The following is an 18,204-nucleotide window of genomic DNA, read 5'->3' as shown; positions in this document are numbered from 1 at the left end:
TTCTTGACTGTGATGTCTTTCAATCAGTCACAGAATTGCCATGATGTAGAAGGGTGGTTGGTCTTGTGCACAGACTTCAGGGACAGGCATGATGCCATCTCATGAGAGACTAAGATCCTTTCTGTGTTTTTATTTCTTAACATGTAACAGGTCACAAGGCATCACAATCAGACAAAGCTGAAACATCTTGAAGGATCATTAATGACCACTTTAAGCTCTTAACAGAAACACTGTCCAAAACAGAAACCTTCTAAAAACAAAACATATATTAAATATCTGGGTATTAATTGTCCCAACTGAGCAGTAGAGGAGGAGCTTTGTTTATTCTCCTGACGTGTGTAGATTGCGTTTTCCTTTAGCGTCTTCTGGGCATGTCACAGAGTGACAACACATCTTGCATATAGGGCCAGGACTGTGTCAGAGCAGGCGTGTTTGTCTTTCTCCTGTGTCTGTTTCCTCCTCCTCATCCAAATTTTAAAATGCAGTGAGGCAGGAAACAGTAAGCAGGGATTAAAGAACACACTGTTTGCCCAGACATAAGGGCCAGCAGCTATATCACTCTGCAACTCACACCTGGCAGCCCACTGAAGCTCAGCAGGTGTGAGCCTGGTCAGTACCTGGATGAAAAACTAAGGTTGCTGCTGGGAAAAACTAAGGTTGCTGCTGGAAGTGGTGTTAGTGTTACCAGTAGGTGGCACTCACCCTGCCGTCTATGTGGGTCCCAATGCCCCAGTATAGTGACGGGGACACTGTTCTGTAAAAAGGCACCATCCTTCAGATGAGATGTAAAACTGAGGTCCTGACTCTCTGTGGTCATTAAAAATCCCAGGGTGTTTCTCCAAAAGAGTACTGTGCTTCCCTGGTGTCCTGGCCACATTTTCCATTGGTCTTTACCAATCATGGCTTCCTAATAATCCTAGTCTCTGAACTGGCTTCATTACTCTGTTCTCCCCACTGATAGCTGATGTGTGGTGAGGAGACTTGCAAACTGTGGCTGCTGTTGCATCATCCAGGTGGATGCTGCACATTGGTGGTGGTGGAGGGGAGTCCCCATTACCTGTAAAGCACTTTGAGTGGACTGTCCAGAAAAGTGCTATATAAGTGTAAGGAATTGTTATTATAAATATGAATATATTACTTGGTGATGTTTGTGTTTGTAGTATTGCTGGGTTGAACTCTGCTGCAAAAAAAAAAGTCTCCTAGAGGGTAATATTAAAGCTTGAAAGTGTTTTAGGCTCATGTCAATGTTTTGAGCGAGGTACTGAAAAAAACAATGCCAACTGTATTTTTGGTTTATCGTGGCAGTACCCGGATCGATCTCAGCGCGGCGCTGTGAGATCGGCCTGTGGCGCATTGCCTGTTTTCCACCAGGAGCAGCGCGTCATCTCGCTGGATTGTGTGATCAAGGCGGGCTGTGTGGGAATGCTCGGGGTTTGACAGCTGAGTCACTTAGTCTCAGTACCCGGGCGGTGCCAGACAGACGTTGATCCAGGATCCACGGAGTAACGATGGGATACAGCGTGGTAAGAGATCTTTTTTTCTCAACGCTTGTAACGAGTTAATTGAAGATCTCCAGCCAGCGGGGCAATCACAGCCTTGCCAGAGATACATGACTAACCCCGATGTCTCAGTTCTTGCGTAATCTGGGGGGGAAATGCGTGAAACTGTAGGCGATAAACGGAGTTTCATCTTCTGCAACACAGGTTGCAACGCAGCGCGGCTGAAAATGTTAGTTTTTGCGAATTGTGCGCGTTTTTGTAGACGGTGGAGATTTTTGTGACATCACGAGCTCGGTTTTCCAGTCCGCCTTGAACTGCTCCGTGGAGGTTTAGGTCTTTTTTAAGATTTCGGAGACGTAGCTATTCTTGTGCTTAATCGCGTTTTCTAAAGTAAATGTGCCTCACAGTAACGGATATATTTTTTATTTTTTTTATTTGTTTCTAAGCTTTTTGCGAATTGCATGTCTAGATAACGCCCACAAATGCACAAATTATACAGTGAGTTGTTGGTTTTTTTTGGGGGGGGGCGCTAATATAATTAATGGATATGGGCATACACTCTCAGGGCGGTTTTTTTCTGAAATGTACACGCACGGTGTTGGATTCCTCTTTAACTTTCTTTAAAGCGGATCCTGTGTTATCAGTGTTGCCATGTATTCAAACGGATGTCTATGCGGAGACGTTTTCCGCAGACGGGCGCAGTGCGTCCAATTAACTCGAGTGAAGGAAACTTTTTCATTTGTTACAAAGAACAGGCGATATGATGCAATTAAACATATTGCTGTGTAAAAGTGTTAATAATTTAATTTTCAATTGCTGGAATTTTGCAAATTGCTTATTTTACTTTTCTATTGACGACAGCCCTGCATTATCCCTTTCTAGGATAAATTCGTTTTGATAAGGATGATTTTAAAGAGGTAAAGACACGGGTCTAATGAATTTTTAAGATTAAAGAAGGTCCTCACCTTCAGAGTTGGCCTCTGAAGGACAGAGAGAGCATGTCACAATAAAAAAAAAATTAGCTGTGCTGTTTTGTGTTTTTTTTAAAAACAAGTTGTGTGTATTTTCTTACACGCACCTTGCAGAGAATCTTCACATTAGCACTGAACGCTGACAGTGTCAGTTAGTGAGGAAATGTGTGTACAACAGGCTACTGTAATTGTTTAATACATAAGAAAATGAACCTCTCCCTGCATTGTTTCTAATCCTGGCTCAGGTTGTTGTAATAACAGTGTTAACCCATAAGAACTATAATGTTATTGCAACAACCGGCTCATGTCTTGCAAGATACAACACATTGTCTTAGTGCATTCAAAAACTAAAAAAATAATACTTGGGCAGTTATTTCCTGAGGAATTGGTTCTCTTTTGTCATCGAGTATTTTCCTTTTAGATATATACCAGTCAGTCACCTGTTATGGGTCAGTCAGCAAGGTATTGATGACTCAAACAAGTAATCTGATCAATCAAGAGAACTCAGGTCCTCATGGATTTAACAGTGGACTGCATTCATGGTTGGAAAAGTCTTGCCACAGATAGTAGCTGCTCTCTGCCCCCTTTTAACAGCTTCCAGTGTTCCTTAGGACAAGATATTTGGATGTCAGTTCCCTGGAGTCCAGCTTTAACCTTAGTGTCTCCATCGGTAGGTCAGTGCAGCTTTGTTTTATTTTTACATGCACTACAAGCATGCACCACGTTCTCAGATGGATCAGGATGTTTGCACATGACATAACGCGCACAAGAGCTCATGACATTTGATTTAGCATCGTCATTGTACCTAGCACTAAAAAACGATCCTCAGATATTCATGACCCCTTCTGCTTTGCTATGTCGTTTGCGGTCCTATAGAGCATGTGATTGTAACGCCTTGTGCTACAGTTGTGAAGGGATTATGAAGCCGTTACGCAGCACCATTCAAACGAGCTTTACCGATTCTGTCTGGGGAACTGGTTGCAGTCTCATCTGCATCGAGTGCAAATCCAGTCTGTCCTGAAATAAGGGAAATGATGCCACACAGTTTTCCACCAGCTTCTCTTTTGTGTGAGTGCCATATGCAAGGCATCCTCCAGGTTTAAACAAGCATTTCAATGAAAGCGTTCGAAACCACTGTGCAAGTCAGAACAGAAACTGGCGAATTTGTTGTTGAGAAGCAAGTACAGTTGGAGACAAAGCCATGCGTTTCCTCTTCCTATAAAGCAATATGCTGGCATATCAAGGGAAGCACCTTTAGAGAAAGAATTACTGCTTGTGTCGGCGTAGTGCAGCCCACCGAACTCTGAGATTCTGCACGTGCAGGGACGCTGGGTGTGGTCCTCAAAGGGAGCCAAGCTCCTGCCTGGGCGAAAGGGTGCTGTGGGCTGTGTGTTTGCTCATTGTAGCTGGGTGTGGTGCCTCTGCTGAGTGGAAGACATAAAGTCTGGGATACATTTCTTCTCCTGGATTTTTGCATAAAGCTTATGTCTTTACTGGATGTATAGCAGGGGTTTCAAAGAGTTTAGTGCCTTCTGTTTTTTGGGTCTGCCATTACTTGATTTTGAGACTGTGATTTAAAGGAACAGGCTATTTCCTGAGACTCTGTGAGAGCCTTTTTGACACTCAGTGTCTGTTACCAAGATAAAGGAATCCTGCGGCAGCCCTTGAGACCCACCTTCACGAAGCTTTACTGTACAGAGTTGTGCATCGATCCAATTTTAGGCTGTGCAGCCTGCTTTTTTTCTTGAAAAGAACCAACCTTTTCAAGAAGTCCCAAAAGGACAAGAGTTTGGAGATGTGGAATTTTTCTGTGCGTGTTTTTAAGGAGTCCACAGTTCCATAGGTGGAGCTGTACACCAGCACTAATGCATTGCTTTAACAGTGACACCCCTGTACCCAAAACATGCCTGATCATCTGCATCAGGCTCTGCAAAGATAAGATAAGATCACTTTTTTAGCCATATACAGATTATTGTATTAGGAATTTGTCTTTTCACATACCCCAGCTTGCTCTTCATGAGACACACAGACAGAGAGAAGCTTGGGGTCAGAGCACAGGGTCAGCCATTTATACAGTGCCTCTGGAGCAGTTGGGGTTAAGGGCCTTGCTCAGGGGCCCATCAGAGTAGGATTCCTCTGCCAACCGCAGGATACGAACTGGCAACCTTCCAGCCACAGGAGCAGATCCTTAGCCACAGAGCCACCGCACCACCAATGCACAAGACCAAGTTATGAGATACTGTGATGAAGGGTGCAGGGAGAGACTCAGTCCCTAGTTGTGCTTCACAACCTTTCGCTCGATTTCATCCCCTTCTGCTCTTCTTCCAGGAACCCCTTCGGCCAGACCAAATGTTTGTCAGCTCTGGTCTGTGCGTGGTGTTGTGTGGCATGCTTTTTGCCTCTGCCAGAGCCGTTACTTCTGCTGTGTATGGGTTCTAGACGGAACGGAAAGACACTGTGCACGAGCGCTGTAGAGAAGCAGAGAGCTGTAGTGAACTGAGCAGCCTGATGCCCTCACACGAGAAACAGAAATAGAGCTGCGACAGAGCCAGCCAGCAGCTCGCATGTGAGTCACCCTTGACTCACATTCACAGCTCGCCACCCTCCAAAATGACCATATATAGCTGCTGAGCGAGTCTGTTTACAGCCTCCTGGCTGCTCAAGACTGAGGCTCAACAGTGGGATTTTGGCAATCACACTTCAAGGTGAAGCACAACCATCTGGTCATGGTTCAGAAGCCAAGTGGGGCTTCTTTCGTGGTCCAAAGTTACACTCGCAAGCTGTAAGTGTTTCTGGCTTGTTTGACCACTACCTGCTCTTTCGTGTGTTTCCAGGCTAAAGCTGGGGTGCTCCCCCGAGTTTACCAGATGTGAAGTATATAAGAAGTGACGTTTAACAACACAGTACTTCGTTTGAAAGGTTATCCTGCATTCCTGTAGTGTTGCCTTCTCAGAACCACCCAAAACGTCCATGTTTTCTTTTTATTTTAATGGCTTTGAGTGCATTTGTGGTGGCACGATGGTGCAGTGGTTAGCATTAGTGCCCTGCAGTACTAGCCCTGGTGAGCTATCTGCAGAGAGTTTGTATGTTCCCCCCCAGTGTTTGAAAGGGTTTCCTCCAGGTGCTTCGATTTCCTCCCACAGTCCAAAGATATACTGGTGGGTTAATTGGCTTGTGTGTGAGTAGTTCAAGTAGGCAGTTGCATCAGCATGCGTAAGCTGCAAAGGAAGAAGTAAAAGATTTATTCCATGCTGAAAAGAGAAGAAAGGAAACACAACGTTTTGGGCGTGCAGCCTTCTTTAGTATGTGCGTGTCAGTGTTTGTGTCTGCGTGTGTCCCGTGACGGACTGTCATTCCTTCCAGGGTCTATCCTGCCTTGTACCCATTAGTTCCAGAGATAGGCTCCAGCTCCCTTGCCTGGATTGGATTAAGCAGTTTAAAAATGGTTGGATGTATTGGTATAAGTTAATTAAAATGACCCTGGTTAACTAAAACAAACAACAGTAATCACAAACCTATAGTAATCAGCTAAAATCATTACCGTCACTGTGGACAGAGAACCGGGGCAATCGTTACAGTACAAACACAAGACCACAGATGCTGGGTAGTAGGTACCTGGGCAGGGGGCAGGGAGAGACTCACTCACTAGTTGTGCTTGACAACCTTTGGCTCAATTTCATCCTCTTCTGCTTTTCTTCCAAGACCCCTTCAGCCAGCCCAAATCACCAGTAAACGAATTCCTGAATTTTAAATTTGCAAATGTCCAGACCCTACTATACTGAATCGTCTGTCTCTCCAACATGGACTTTGTGTGTTCTTTGGTACCTTGGTAACAATACTAGAATCCTCTCTCCTCCCGGACAGAAGTGTAGTCATTTATTTGTCAAAATTACACTGCTGAAGTATATGAGCATACTGTTAGTATTTAGTTGGATTTTAGCTTCATATCTGTTCATACAATTTTACTTTACTTGGAACAAAGTAACAACTCTGGAAAAATCCAGGACCAACTGTTGCCTTCTAGACAGATGGAGCCTTCAGCTGGCAAAACCTGAACAATACAATGTAGTCTGTTTTATTAATAGTAGGTAATATGAGCTCTGTTCTTGCTTGTGTTACGCTCATGGCTCCAGCGCAAACGTTTTCACTCCAGTCTCTGTATTTCTGCCTCCACTTCTCTCTCTCTTTGTCCAGACCACAGGGGTGCTGGTGGCAGTGGGGGTGGCCGTCCTCTCCACAGTGGGCTACTTCGTGGGCAGCTACCTGCTGGGCAGGAAGAAGAAGGCGCCGGTGACCCTGCTTGACCCCAACGTCAAGTACCAGCTGAGGCTCATTGACAAAGTGGTATTAGCCCGTACAGATGTCTTCAACCCTGACTTACAGGAAACTGACATGGAGGACTGGGAAATAATGGCACATGGTGTTTTGAAGGCTGTTGGCCTGTCGTTACGTATTAGAGTCAGGGCAGGGCACCCACCAAACTCGGCACACTCGACAAACTGACATGACTGTGTTTCTCAACAGTAAAACAGTACCACGAAGGTGAAACAATGTCGCATGATCTTTGGAGACCATGACTTAAGGTTCCCTCCTGGCAGTTTAAACTTTTTAATTCAATAATTCAATTCCATTACATCCAAAGTACTGTATTCCCGCAGGGGTGCATTTTCAGGAAATCTGCTTGAGGGGACTGGTGTTTGGTTCGCTGGGAGTCTGGTGCTGCCATGGGGGAAAGGCGCAGCGGGCTCAGTGCGACGGTCCGTGTTTGTTTTCCCAGGTGTCTGTGCTGCGGCTCCCCTCACTGTGGCTTTTCTCCGCAGGTGATCAGTCACGACACCAGGAAGTTCCGCTTCGCCCTGCCCACGCCGGACCACATCCTGGGCCTCCCCGTCGGTACGCCCTTCAGGCGCCTCGTGGCCCTGTTTCAGAGAGAGGCCCTAAGGGTCTGAAGCAAAACGGGGCTTGATGACGTAGCTCTGGAGCTTCACGTATATTCACTAAATACATACTCTACATACACAGGGCACTTGTGACGTCAGCTGGCCTAGTCAGACGAGAGTATTGTGGATGCAGTAATGAAATATGGTACACACATAAAAAGGAGAGTACCAGAATGCCACAGGGCACTAACACCACAAAGACAGGACACACTAGGTGGCATAGAGACGTGACGCCTGTATGAGCTTGTTGTGATTTGCATGTATCCTCTAGTGCCTACTCGTGTAGCATGAGCTGCCATTGTCTTTGCTTCGTGTTCCTCAACAGTCCGGCATATCGTGCGCTATGTGACGGTGTGCTGTTGCCTCTTCCAGGGAAGCATGTGTATCTATCCGCTCGAATTGATGGCAACCTGGTGGTGCGTCCTTACACCCCCGTGTCCAGCGATGATGACAAGGGCTTTGTGGACCTGGTGGTGAAGGTACTGACCGCACCTTCAACGGGGGGCGCCAGCTGCTCACCCGCCCCTTCCCGAAGTCCGGCGGCCAGCTCCGCGGCCGTGGCAGCTGAAGCAGAGCTCCTGTGAAAACGTCACGGCGCTCTTTTGATCAGACCCCTGTCCTCCACAGATCTACTTCAAGAATGTCAACCCCAAGTTCCCGGAAGGAGGCAAGATGTCTCAGTACCTGGAGAGCCTGCAGATCAGAGACGTGGTGGACTTCAGGGGGCCAGGGGGCCTGCTGGAATACAAGGGCCACGGTACTGAGACCTCAATATCTCCCTCTCAGTACACCCCCTGTCTGTGAGGAAACACACAAGACCCCCATGGGGTCATTACGCCCACAGTGGACCTCTTTCTGGTGTGTGTGAGGTGCGGTGTTTATCAGTCATCTCTGAGAAGTGCTCACAGAGTTCACAGCTGTGATCAAGAGCTTGTGATCCAGCAGGACAGAGAGTACTGCTCTCTGTACTGCTGGTGGGTGGGTGGAGATAACTACTGTAACTTGTAAATCCATAGATATTCTGTTAATCACCAGTGAAAAAATGGAGGTTCTGGCAAATTATAGTGCAGTAGTATTCATCTTGTCCCTAGCCTCATCACTACAGAAAGCATCAGTTGATACATTATCATTATCATTCCACAGTTTATCCCTAATTGATTTTTAGTAGAATATATATTATAACCTCATTTAGCGAACATAATCTAAAGCATTCTTCTCAGAGGTGAGTGCAAGACTTTATAACTACCTTGTAAGTAATTTCAGGCTCTTCATATTTCCTGTTTATTTTGTCACCCATGACTTTTAAATGGAGTTTTTAATGAATGTTCAGGAGGGATGTCAGCAACCGAGTTATTCTTCACTTCAACTGCTCTAGCTCCTAATCCTCTGTGACATCACTTCCTGTAAAGCTATAAAGACCACAGGAAGCCCTTCTCTCTTCTTTCCATTGTCTTTTTGGATCCCTCCTTTACTCCATCTCCACCTGTACAGCTGCCCCTGGTTAACTTCTCACTCTGTACAGGGGTCCCAGCCTCCACTTACAAGGTTTAATCCTTAGCCAAGCAAGTTAAGCCCAAGTTTGTTTTTTTTATGCCTGCCTTCTAAAAATAATTCCTAAACACACGTATAGTTACTGCTTGTGAAGGTGCAGTGCGAAAAAAAATACATTTGTGTTAGAAGACGTCTACTGCCCACATCTTGATTGAAAGTTTATAGACTAGGCTGACTTACTGCAAAAACAAATATTTTAAAAGCTACCACCCTCTTAGATCCTGTTTATATAAAAATAAACATTGTAGGCTACAATTCCAGACTCCAGCCGTTAAAATGAGAGTTCTGGAAAGGCAGTGGGAGTGTTTGCCTCTGGGGGGGGTTGTGTTACACACAGGGAATCTTTCTGGCTTTTACTGATGAGCACAGTCTCTGTGGCTCACAAATCTCCCCATTGTTCACTTCACAGGTCAGTTTGCAGTGCAGCCAGATAAGAAGTCCCAACCAGATATCAAGAACGCCAGCGCCGTGGGGCTGATTGCCGGGGGCACAGGTATTGTACCAGCATGCCTGACAACGTGATCAATCCAGCTGTCAACAGCTCCTGTGTAAAAATATGACATATTACAGATCAGATTCATTTACAGGGTACAAATCCTGGAAAGCTTTCAAAATAGGCAGGTTCTTGAAACTATGTTTTTGGAAACTTTGTTAGAAACTTTATAGCCCTGGGTGTAAATGCTGTGTTCTGTTCAGATGTCCGGTTTTGTGGTGCGGTATGTTTTAAGGAGTCCCGTCATTCTGATCTGGATATCACAGATTTTCTTATACAGTTACATGAAGCTCATGGCCTTCAAATATACTTCAGAAAAAACGTGGATCTTTGTTGTTTTTAATTAGGTTGATGTAATATAAACTTGAATTAAGATCTATTGCTTTTTTGTTTGCCAAGCTCAAGAAAGGATGAATGTGGAGGTCAGAGGTTCCCAGTCCTTGTCCTGGAGTTGGTTTTCATTCCAGCTGAGCTCAATTACCTAATTGAATGAATCAGCCAGTTGATTTCAACATTTGGAAGTACTTTTTCAACTGCACTTTGGGATTTGTTTTTAATTAAGAAATTCAATAGTTAAAAGGCTCCCTCTCATAGGTTTACAATCTGAAAACATTCAGATTAATCCTGCTATTTAATCAATTCCAAAATCAATGGCGTAACTCACAACTTGGCTGGAAAAAAACCTGGCAGGTGTCTGGGTATCCAAGACCAGGGTTGGGGAACACCTGGTGTAGGTGAGCAAATAGTAACTTAACAGCCTGTAATATTTGTATGTGCGCTAAGTGTTCACAGGGTTTGGTAGTGGGGCAGTATGTGATGCATTCTGGGGAGCACCGTTCAGCAGCAGGTGAACTTTGCCCTCTGACCCCTTTGGTCTCTGTCTTTGTCGGTGTTCTGTGTGTGCTTGCAGTCTGCATGAAGTACCGTATAGCAGTAAGCTGTTCTCTCAGATTGCTTTAATCTCAGATTTTTTTTCTCCGTGCAGGAATCACCCCGATGTTGCAGTTGATCCGCGCCATCATGAAGGACCCCACTGACAAAACTGTCTGCCACCTTCTCTTCGCCAACCAGGTCAGCACCCCCTGTCGCCCCCGTTACACCGTACCCCGCTTTAATGCACATCTCCGCCCACTCCTCCATGGCAGCACCCGCTGGCTTCCACAGAGACCCCCCCCCCCTCCTGCAGCCCCAGGGCTGTCTCGACACTGTGCAGAGGCACGGGCTCATGCTGAGCCAGGCAGTGCTCAGTGGAAGCCAACACCCCCATTGCCAGCACTTAGAGATTTCGAATGGCCATTTGGCAGGTGTCAGCAGCTCTCAAGATCGCTGGAGCTGACAAAGCACTGAGGAGGGGTTTGCCCTGAGCATTCAGACGTGTCTCAGACTGCCGTACAAGTGCGCTCCTAATGGTGCCGTGTCACATTCTGCAAACAGGTCTGAGGGAGACATTGAAATGGTCAGCAAGGAGGAGGACCCAACCTTAGTGAAGGTGTAGCTCACCTGGCTCATGTATTAAAACCCCCCACTGAGACTGTTAATAATTGCAGATTGGAGTCACCGATTATCTGTACTGCATGCATGAGCACAAGCTGTTAGATTTGTGGCGGGGGTGTGAGGGATATTGTCAGTTTTTTTGGGGGGGTTGGGAGCTGTGGGATTTGCAGTAGAACAGCAGCTTCCTGTCAGTAGCCTCCAGAGCACTGCAGGGGGCAGCATGGGGCACTGGGCACTTCTCGATGGCGTCTAACTGGTTGTGTGTCTGACCGGCAGACGGAGAAGGACGTTCTGCTTCAGGACGAGCTGGAGGAGATCCAGGTCCGACACCCAGAGCGCTTCAAGCTCTGGTTCACTGTGGACAGGGCTCCTGAAGGTAGGCTGACTGACAGTGCAGGCAGGGCAGCGGGTCAGTGTTTGGAGTGTGGCTCAGAGACCATGACTGATGTTTTACACTGCACTATTCAATACTAAATAATGAGTAATTAACATAATTTTCCCACACTGATAATGTTGGTGATATTGGAAATGATCACAATTTGCTGTTATGTATTTTTCCTGTTTATGTTTGTTTCAGGATCATTTGTGATTTAGTGTGCATTACAACAGGTGTTACTTTCCGGTATTGTTCCTAATTAATAATACTCTGCTGGCAGAGCAGCTAATATCTCTTACTGTCTCAGAGGCCTACAGCTCCCTCTGCTGTTCACTCCTGACATTGCTGTCCCATCATTTGAACAAAAAGACAGCAGGGCAGGACTCTGAAACAGTGAGAGTATGGCCTGCAATTCTCAAGAGGCTTTGAGATAAGATGGGATTGTAAAGTTGCAACAGGTAAATGACGTGCCCCACATTTGCTGAGATCAATGTTGATTCTACATCCCTGAGCAAACTGATCTAGTGTTCCTACAGCCAATGTGGGCAGGCAAACCGCTCACGAGCATTGCTGGTCTGAACCGTGAGGGTCAGTCATTTTACCATAATAGGGCACTGCAAAAAAATAAAACATTTAGGACATAAGATGCAAGATCTTGTTCACTAGAATCCTGTCATAAGCAGCATCAGGATCTGTGCGCTTAGCCTTTGATTGTATATGCTTTTTTAGAGCTCGGCATCACAGTACCACTGTGGCACTAGATCCTGCAAGATAACTTGATGACCCAACCAATCACAGCACACCAGTACAGTCAGCTGTGGATTTTGTCAAGTTCATTTCTTCAGTCTTGCCATTTTAATACAGTATTGTAAGTGCTCGCACTGGTTTTACACGTTTAGTTTACACTTTACATTTTAACAATATTCCGCACATGTTTTCATGGAGGGAGGCAGTGGCAGGAAACATAGCCCACTGATTTCTTCACATGCACAGACAATTTGCAGAAACGGGGTACGTGCTCCCTTCTGCAGTCACCAGGGACTTTCAGGAATTGTTGTAATCTTATGACGTGAAGGTCACTGCTATTAACAGTAAGCATCAATGGCTTAATCACTGTACTCGTTCCATTCAAATCCCATCCTTCCTCAAAGTGTCCTGAGGGCACGCTGATGCCACCAGGGGTCGTCTCTCCGCCCGCTGAGCCGTGTCTCTCTGCTCCTCCCCCTCCTCTCAGTCTGGGACTTCAGCCAGGGCTTTATCAGCGCCGACATGATCCAGCAGCACCTCCCCCCTCCCAGCGACGACACCCTGGTGCTGATATGCGGCCCGCCGCCCATGATCCAGTTCGCCTGCAACCCCAGCCTGGACAAGCTGGGTTACCGGCAAGCTCAGCGCTTCACCTACTAGACTCCGGACCTCGGGTCGGGCCCGATACGCATCCACTAACCACAGCAGGGCATTAATCACAACACATCTGTAATATTTACTGTTAAAAGGGCCTTTTTTTAAAGTCTGGAGAAATGTGCTGGGGGGGATTTTCACCTGTCGGATGTTCTGTGGATTTCCAAACTCTATTCTGTGTTTTAAGCTGCAGCCATCCTACCCATCCCACCCCACCCCCCACCATCTCTGCTAACTTTCTTCTGCTGTTCTGTCATCTGTTTAGCTGGATGGCGCCTGGCGTTAAGGGCAGCTCAAGCAGGGCGAAGCCTGCGCCTGTTGGTGATGGGTCATTTTTCTGTTTTATTGTTTTAATATTCCATAGTTCTGCGAAACCGCTCTGCTCTGGGGCTTGAACCCAAAGGTCCATGTGGTCATTCAAAACGGAGGTCGTTTTGGAGTTTCCCTGCATCCTCTGTAGTGTTGCACGGGGGGCAGCGCAGAGGAGAGACTGGAAGGTTGGGTACTCATTCACAAAATTCTGCTTTGGAACAAGACCACTTTCCGACGCGACACTAGATGTTGAAAGGCACATTTTAGGAATATGAGAAGAGTACTGGCACACAAGTGTTTCTAGATGGTGGGGCCCTCCTGTGGTGAAGTATGAGAGCATCACAGCCTCTTTCCTCTGAGTCAGAGCAGATTCTTCATCCCAGAGCTGTCGTGGTGTTTCCAGAAGCTTGTCTCAGTGATCTGGAGAGGGTTTCGTAGTAAAAGCTCTGCAAACATATATGCACCGGAATTAAATAATACTGCCCAGAAATGTGTGTCCTGCACTCAGGACACGGGTTTCTGCTTTAGTTAAAACTGGCACGGTGTCTTGGGCATGATGGACTGAAGGTCAGTAACGTCTGTCTGTACATGTCTGAACTGCGCTGTGCTTGAGCTCTTTTTTTTCTTAGCACTCCAGTGTGAGCAAGGGATCCTGTTGTGGATGTGGCTCATTAGAAGGTACAGAGGTCGTGCTTGGAGTCGTTTCTCAAGGAGCGCAAAAGCATGATAGGCTTCTCATCCTGCCAGCTGGACACTTTTTCTTAAATTGTTTGCCGCCGCTCACAAAACATGGGTCAGTACTAAGAATGAGTGAAAGGATGAGAAAATGACATGCGCACTGATGTTTTTTTGTTGCTCTGGGTGGATAATAGTAATCTACCTGCATAATTTACCTAATGTGTAAGCCTCTCACTGAGCTCAGTGCTTTGACTATCCCGTTTATCGATCGACTATGCACCTTCTCTTCAGTTCCTTAAAACTGCTGTGTTAATCCCACACATTTTCAAATCCTGGTGTTTCTGGATATTGGTTCTGTGCTGTCTGAGGTGTGGAGCTACAGAATAAATGTTGTAAGGATATTTTTTTTTTAAAGAAACCAGCAGTTTCATGAACACTGCGGTCACTAGTGATTGATCTGAGTGGCTCGCTGTCTTACTGGTAAAACTAGGTGGTATAGTGCTTTTGGAAATCTGTTTCAATAGTAGTCGTGGCTCTAATTTCTAAAACCGATTGAGATGGCAGCTTGGTGATTGATCTCAGTCTGGCAATGGAAGCTGCCGTCAAGGCTGTGCCTCAGTGATGACAAAGGTGCCTTTTGTTTTTCTGGCGTCATGCCATAATAAAATGTTTGAATGCTCAAATGTGGTTGGTTTTGTTGTGATTTCTTTGCACTGTTCAGTACTTTTCACATGTCTACGCTTGGAGCAGAACAGTAACATATAAGGACAGGGGACAGGAGAGTGTTTGGCTAGTTTAGCCTGATTGCTAGTTAGATCACAGGATTGATCTCCGGATCTCATTCAGACGTTGCTTGAAAGGGGTATCGGCGGTTCAGCCGATTCATACTCCCTCAACTCTCTGTGTAAAGACCACCCGTCGACTCATTCATAATGTTGACTCAGTAGAAAATTAATAACTCAGCCTAGACCTTAACCTGATCTCAACTCTGCTATATTTCCACAGATGCTTATTCTACAGAACTGTAATTTATTGCAAAACTGATCAATAAAATATGTATAAAGCCTTCATTATGCAACATAATCTGGAGAGCGACCAAATGCACACGTTTGTGCCCCATAGCTGTGAGCTTGGCATGATGGATCATATATCAGGATAAGTTCAAGCAGGGAGCTGCATCAGCATGCGTAGGCTGTAAAGGAACAAGTAAAGGTTTATTCTATGCTGAAAAGAGAAGATAACATTTTGGCTGTGGGGTCTTCCTCCCCTTCTTGTCTTCTCTTTTCAGCATGGAATAAACTTTTACATATATCAGGATAATTGTCAATTGCATTAGGCACAGTGAGGAATGGGCCAGTTCTGTTATTTTGGGAGCAGGTGTGATGTAGCATTGTAGAGCTGTCTGCTTAGAAGGTTTCCTAACCCTTGCTCTTGCACCTCGGCCTCTCAAACATAAGATCACCTTTCTAATACTACGGTCAGGCACTAAGGTTTATAGCTGTACAGTACGAGACTTACATTGTATCGTCTTGTTTAATTTACTGTGGACTGTCCAGAGGTTGGCTCAGTTAATAATGATCATAATCGTCATAATGAGCAAGCAGCCCTACACATAACCTATTATTCCACAACAGGAGGATGTGTGGTGGAATATGTCACTACTATTAACAGTTGTAGGCTAGTTGAAAATTTGAGCACAGCAGGGAAGTCCTATTAAAATGGAGCAGGAGGTACAACTTAACACAAAGAGTGATGGGAGAGTGGAACAAGCTACCCAGCCATACAGTTGACGGTGATACCTTTGCTTCTTTGAGAAAAAGACTGGATTAATTCTGGGTTCAATTAGGTTCAAGAATAAAACAAATGCTCCCCTTTATTTTTGTAGAATTGTTGATCTTATAATTGTAAATCTGACAACTACAGATACGTCTTTAACAAAATTAATTTAGGGCAAATAAAAAACAATTGCAGGACATGATTTTAAGCTTACAGTAACACCGGGACATTACATTTAACACCTTATAAACTCCATTAATAATCAAAATCTTTCAGAATAAATACATCCGTCTCTTTGAGGTCCCCCGGTCAGGTAGTGAATTTCAAGCAAAGGTTCAAACATTAAAACAAAGCAACTTTTTAGACCATCTCGGGGATAAAGTTTTAGAAAGGGAAAAGATTAGAAATATTTTGAATACTCTTCAAAAGGGTTTGCTGACGATACATCTGAGCACGGTTGAAGTTTGTTACTGAGTGAAAGTTGTATTGCACTACCTAGACACTGCCTAGATCAGATCGTCCCTCCTAACTGAGCAATTGGGCAAGAAGGAATCAGGGGAGGAAGAGTACTGTGAGGCCAACTTTGAAAGAGCTGCAGAGTTCTATGTCTCAGATGGCAATAAATATCCAAAAGCCAACAATATCCCCATCAGTAGACAAAACTAACCTCTGCTAGCCGGCAAACCCATCCATAACCCTGCATGGAGTTTGCAACAACATATTCAAGATGCTGCAAACATGTGGCTAAAGTTGTTGTGGTCAGATGAGACACAAATTGTTGTTTTTTATTTAATAATAATAATAATAATAATTGCTTACACTTATATAGCGCTTTTCTGGACACTCCACTCAAAGCGCTTTACAGGTAATGGGGACTCCCCTCCACCACCACCAATGTGCAGCATCCACCTGGATGATGCGACGGCAGAACGCTCACCACACATCAGCTATCAGTGGGGAGGAGAGCAGAGTAATGTAGCCAATTCATAGAGGGGGATTATTAGGAGGCCATGATTGGTAAGGGCCAATTGGAAATTTGGCCAGGACACCGGGGTTACACCCCTACTCTTTTCGAGAAGCGCCCTGGGATTTTTTTTTTTAATGACCACAGAGAGTCAGGACCTCGGTTTTACATCTCATCCGAAGGACGGCACCTGTTTTACAGTATAGTGTCCCCGTCACTATACTGGGGCATTAGGACCCACATGGACCACAGGGTGAGCGCCCCCTGCTGGCCCCACTAACACCTCTTCCAGCAGCAACCTTAGTTTTTCCCAGGAGGTCTCCCATCCAGGTACTGACCAGGCTCACACCTGCTGAGCTTCAGTGGGTTCCCAGTTGTGAGTTGCAGGGTGATATGGCTGCTGTGATAATAATAATTGCCTACACTTACATAGGGCTTTTCTGGACACTCCACTCAAAGCGTTTTACAGGTAATGGGGACTCCCCTCCAGCACAACAAATGTGCAGCATCCACCTGGATGCGATGGCAGCCATAGTGTGCCAACACGCTCACTACATACCAGCTATCAGTGGGGAGGAGAACAGAGTGATGATTCATAAATGGGGATTGTTAGGAGGCCAATGGGAAATTTGGCCAGGAAGCCAGGGTAACACCCCTAAGACCCTGGATTTTTAATCAGGGCCTCAGTTTTACATCTCATCCAAAGGACAGCGCCTTTCTACAGTATAGTGTCCCTGTCACTATACTGGGGCATTAGGACCCACACAGACTGCAGGGCGAGCACCCCCTACTGGCCCCACTAACACCTCTTCCAGCAGTAACCTTAGTTTTTCCCAGGAGGTCTACAATCCAGGTACTGACCAGGCTCACGCCTGCTGAGCTTCAGGGGACTGCCAATTGAGAGTTGCAGGCTGATATGGCTGCTGGCCTAAGGTATAAATGCAAAGCGTTGTCTTTGTTGCAAACTCAACACCATCCCTTCGGACAAGCATGGTGGAGGCAGCATTATGTTAACACTGTATTTTCTTCACTTGAAATGAACACACACGGGTTTGGGTCTCGCTCTCTTTGGGTGCAGAGAGGAACCGTTCTGTCATTTCCCCGGTCGTGATGTAGGTCTCGGTGATCCTGAGGAACTCCAGCAGGGCGCGCTCGAAGAAGCCAAGTCTGTCGGCTCTGAATGCGATCCGACCCGGATTCAAACTGAGTTTTTAAATATCTGTTTAGGTGGCTTTTATTTTTAAAGGTGCTGCCAAGCTAGTGTCGCTTAATGTAGCTAGCGTCACGCTACTTTGCGGGTCAGGGTGCGGGTGAAGGTGTTCGCGCGCCGGTCTCTTTGCAGTAGCGGATGAAGTTCATCGGGAAGATTTATTTTATCGCCCGGGTGCCCACGCGTAATTTCTGCTCCGGGCAGACAAAGCTGAGTAAATTAAACCTTCTGCCTCTGACAGGCGTACGGGGCAGCCAAAGAGAAATCCTTGAAAACGGTGCTGAGGCCGTAGCGCAGTGAAAACAGACGGGAAGCGCAGCTTCTCAAACTAGATTCTAAAACTATAACGCTCAGAAACAACACGATGCCCCTCCAGAAAACCACGTCCATAAACAGATGTAATTATGAGAACGGTAAATACGGGTTCCAGACTACAAAATTGCAAGTGTGTAGTCTCACTCTCTGTACTTCAACGTAAGTCTTCAGCTCAAATACAAGTGAAAGCTCCACGACAGTAATTAAAATGCATGTGTATTCAC

General features: G+C 45.8%; 1 protein-coding gene across 1 annotated transcript; it reads left to right on the top strand.

The window, feature by feature from the left end:
* The first annotated feature begins 1,358 nt into the window (after window positions 1–1,358).
* cyb5r1 (cytochrome b5 reductase 1) lies at window positions 1,359–14,398 on the top strand. The gene is made up of 9 exons (XM_088639921.1): window positions 1,359–1,523; window positions 6,665–6,814; window positions 7,291–7,363; window positions 7,783–7,889; window positions 8,038–8,167; window positions 9,371–9,454; window positions 10,440–10,525; window positions 11,225–11,324; window positions 12,559–14,398. The coding sequence occupies exons 1-9, from the start codon at window positions 1,509–1,511 to the stop codon at window positions 12,729–12,731; spliced, it is 918 nt and encodes a 305-aa protein (XP_088496047.1). The 5' UTR covers window positions 1,359–1,508; the 3' UTR covers window positions 12,732–14,398.
* The last annotated feature ends 3,806 nt before the right edge of the window (window positions 14,399–18,204 follow it).

This window comes from Lepisosteus platostomus, chromosome 7, assembly GCF_059453375.1.
Source record: "Lepisosteus platostomus isolate fLepPlt1 chromosome 7, fLepPlt1.hap1, whole genome shotgun sequence".
Classification (NCBI taxonomy): Eukaryota; Metazoa; Chordata; class Actinopteri; order Semionotiformes; family Lepisosteidae; genus Lepisosteus; species Lepisosteus platostomus.
The sequence above is the reverse complement of the archived record's forward strand: the minus strand, read 5'-3'. Positions and strand labels throughout refer to the sequence as shown.

What these genes read in the sequence shown, in the direction of transcription:
- cyb5r1 (XM_088639921.1), top strand. An exon ending in CATCCTGGGCCTCCCCGTCG is followed by an intron (nt 7,364 to 7,782) that starts GTACGCCCTTCA and finishes TGCCTCTTCCAG; the next exon opens with GGAAGCATGTGTATCTATCC. An exon ending in GCTGATTGCCGGGGGCACAG is followed by an intron (nt 9,455 to 10,439) that starts GTATTGTACCAG and finishes TTCTCCGTGCAG; the next exon opens with GAATCACCCCGATGTTGCAG.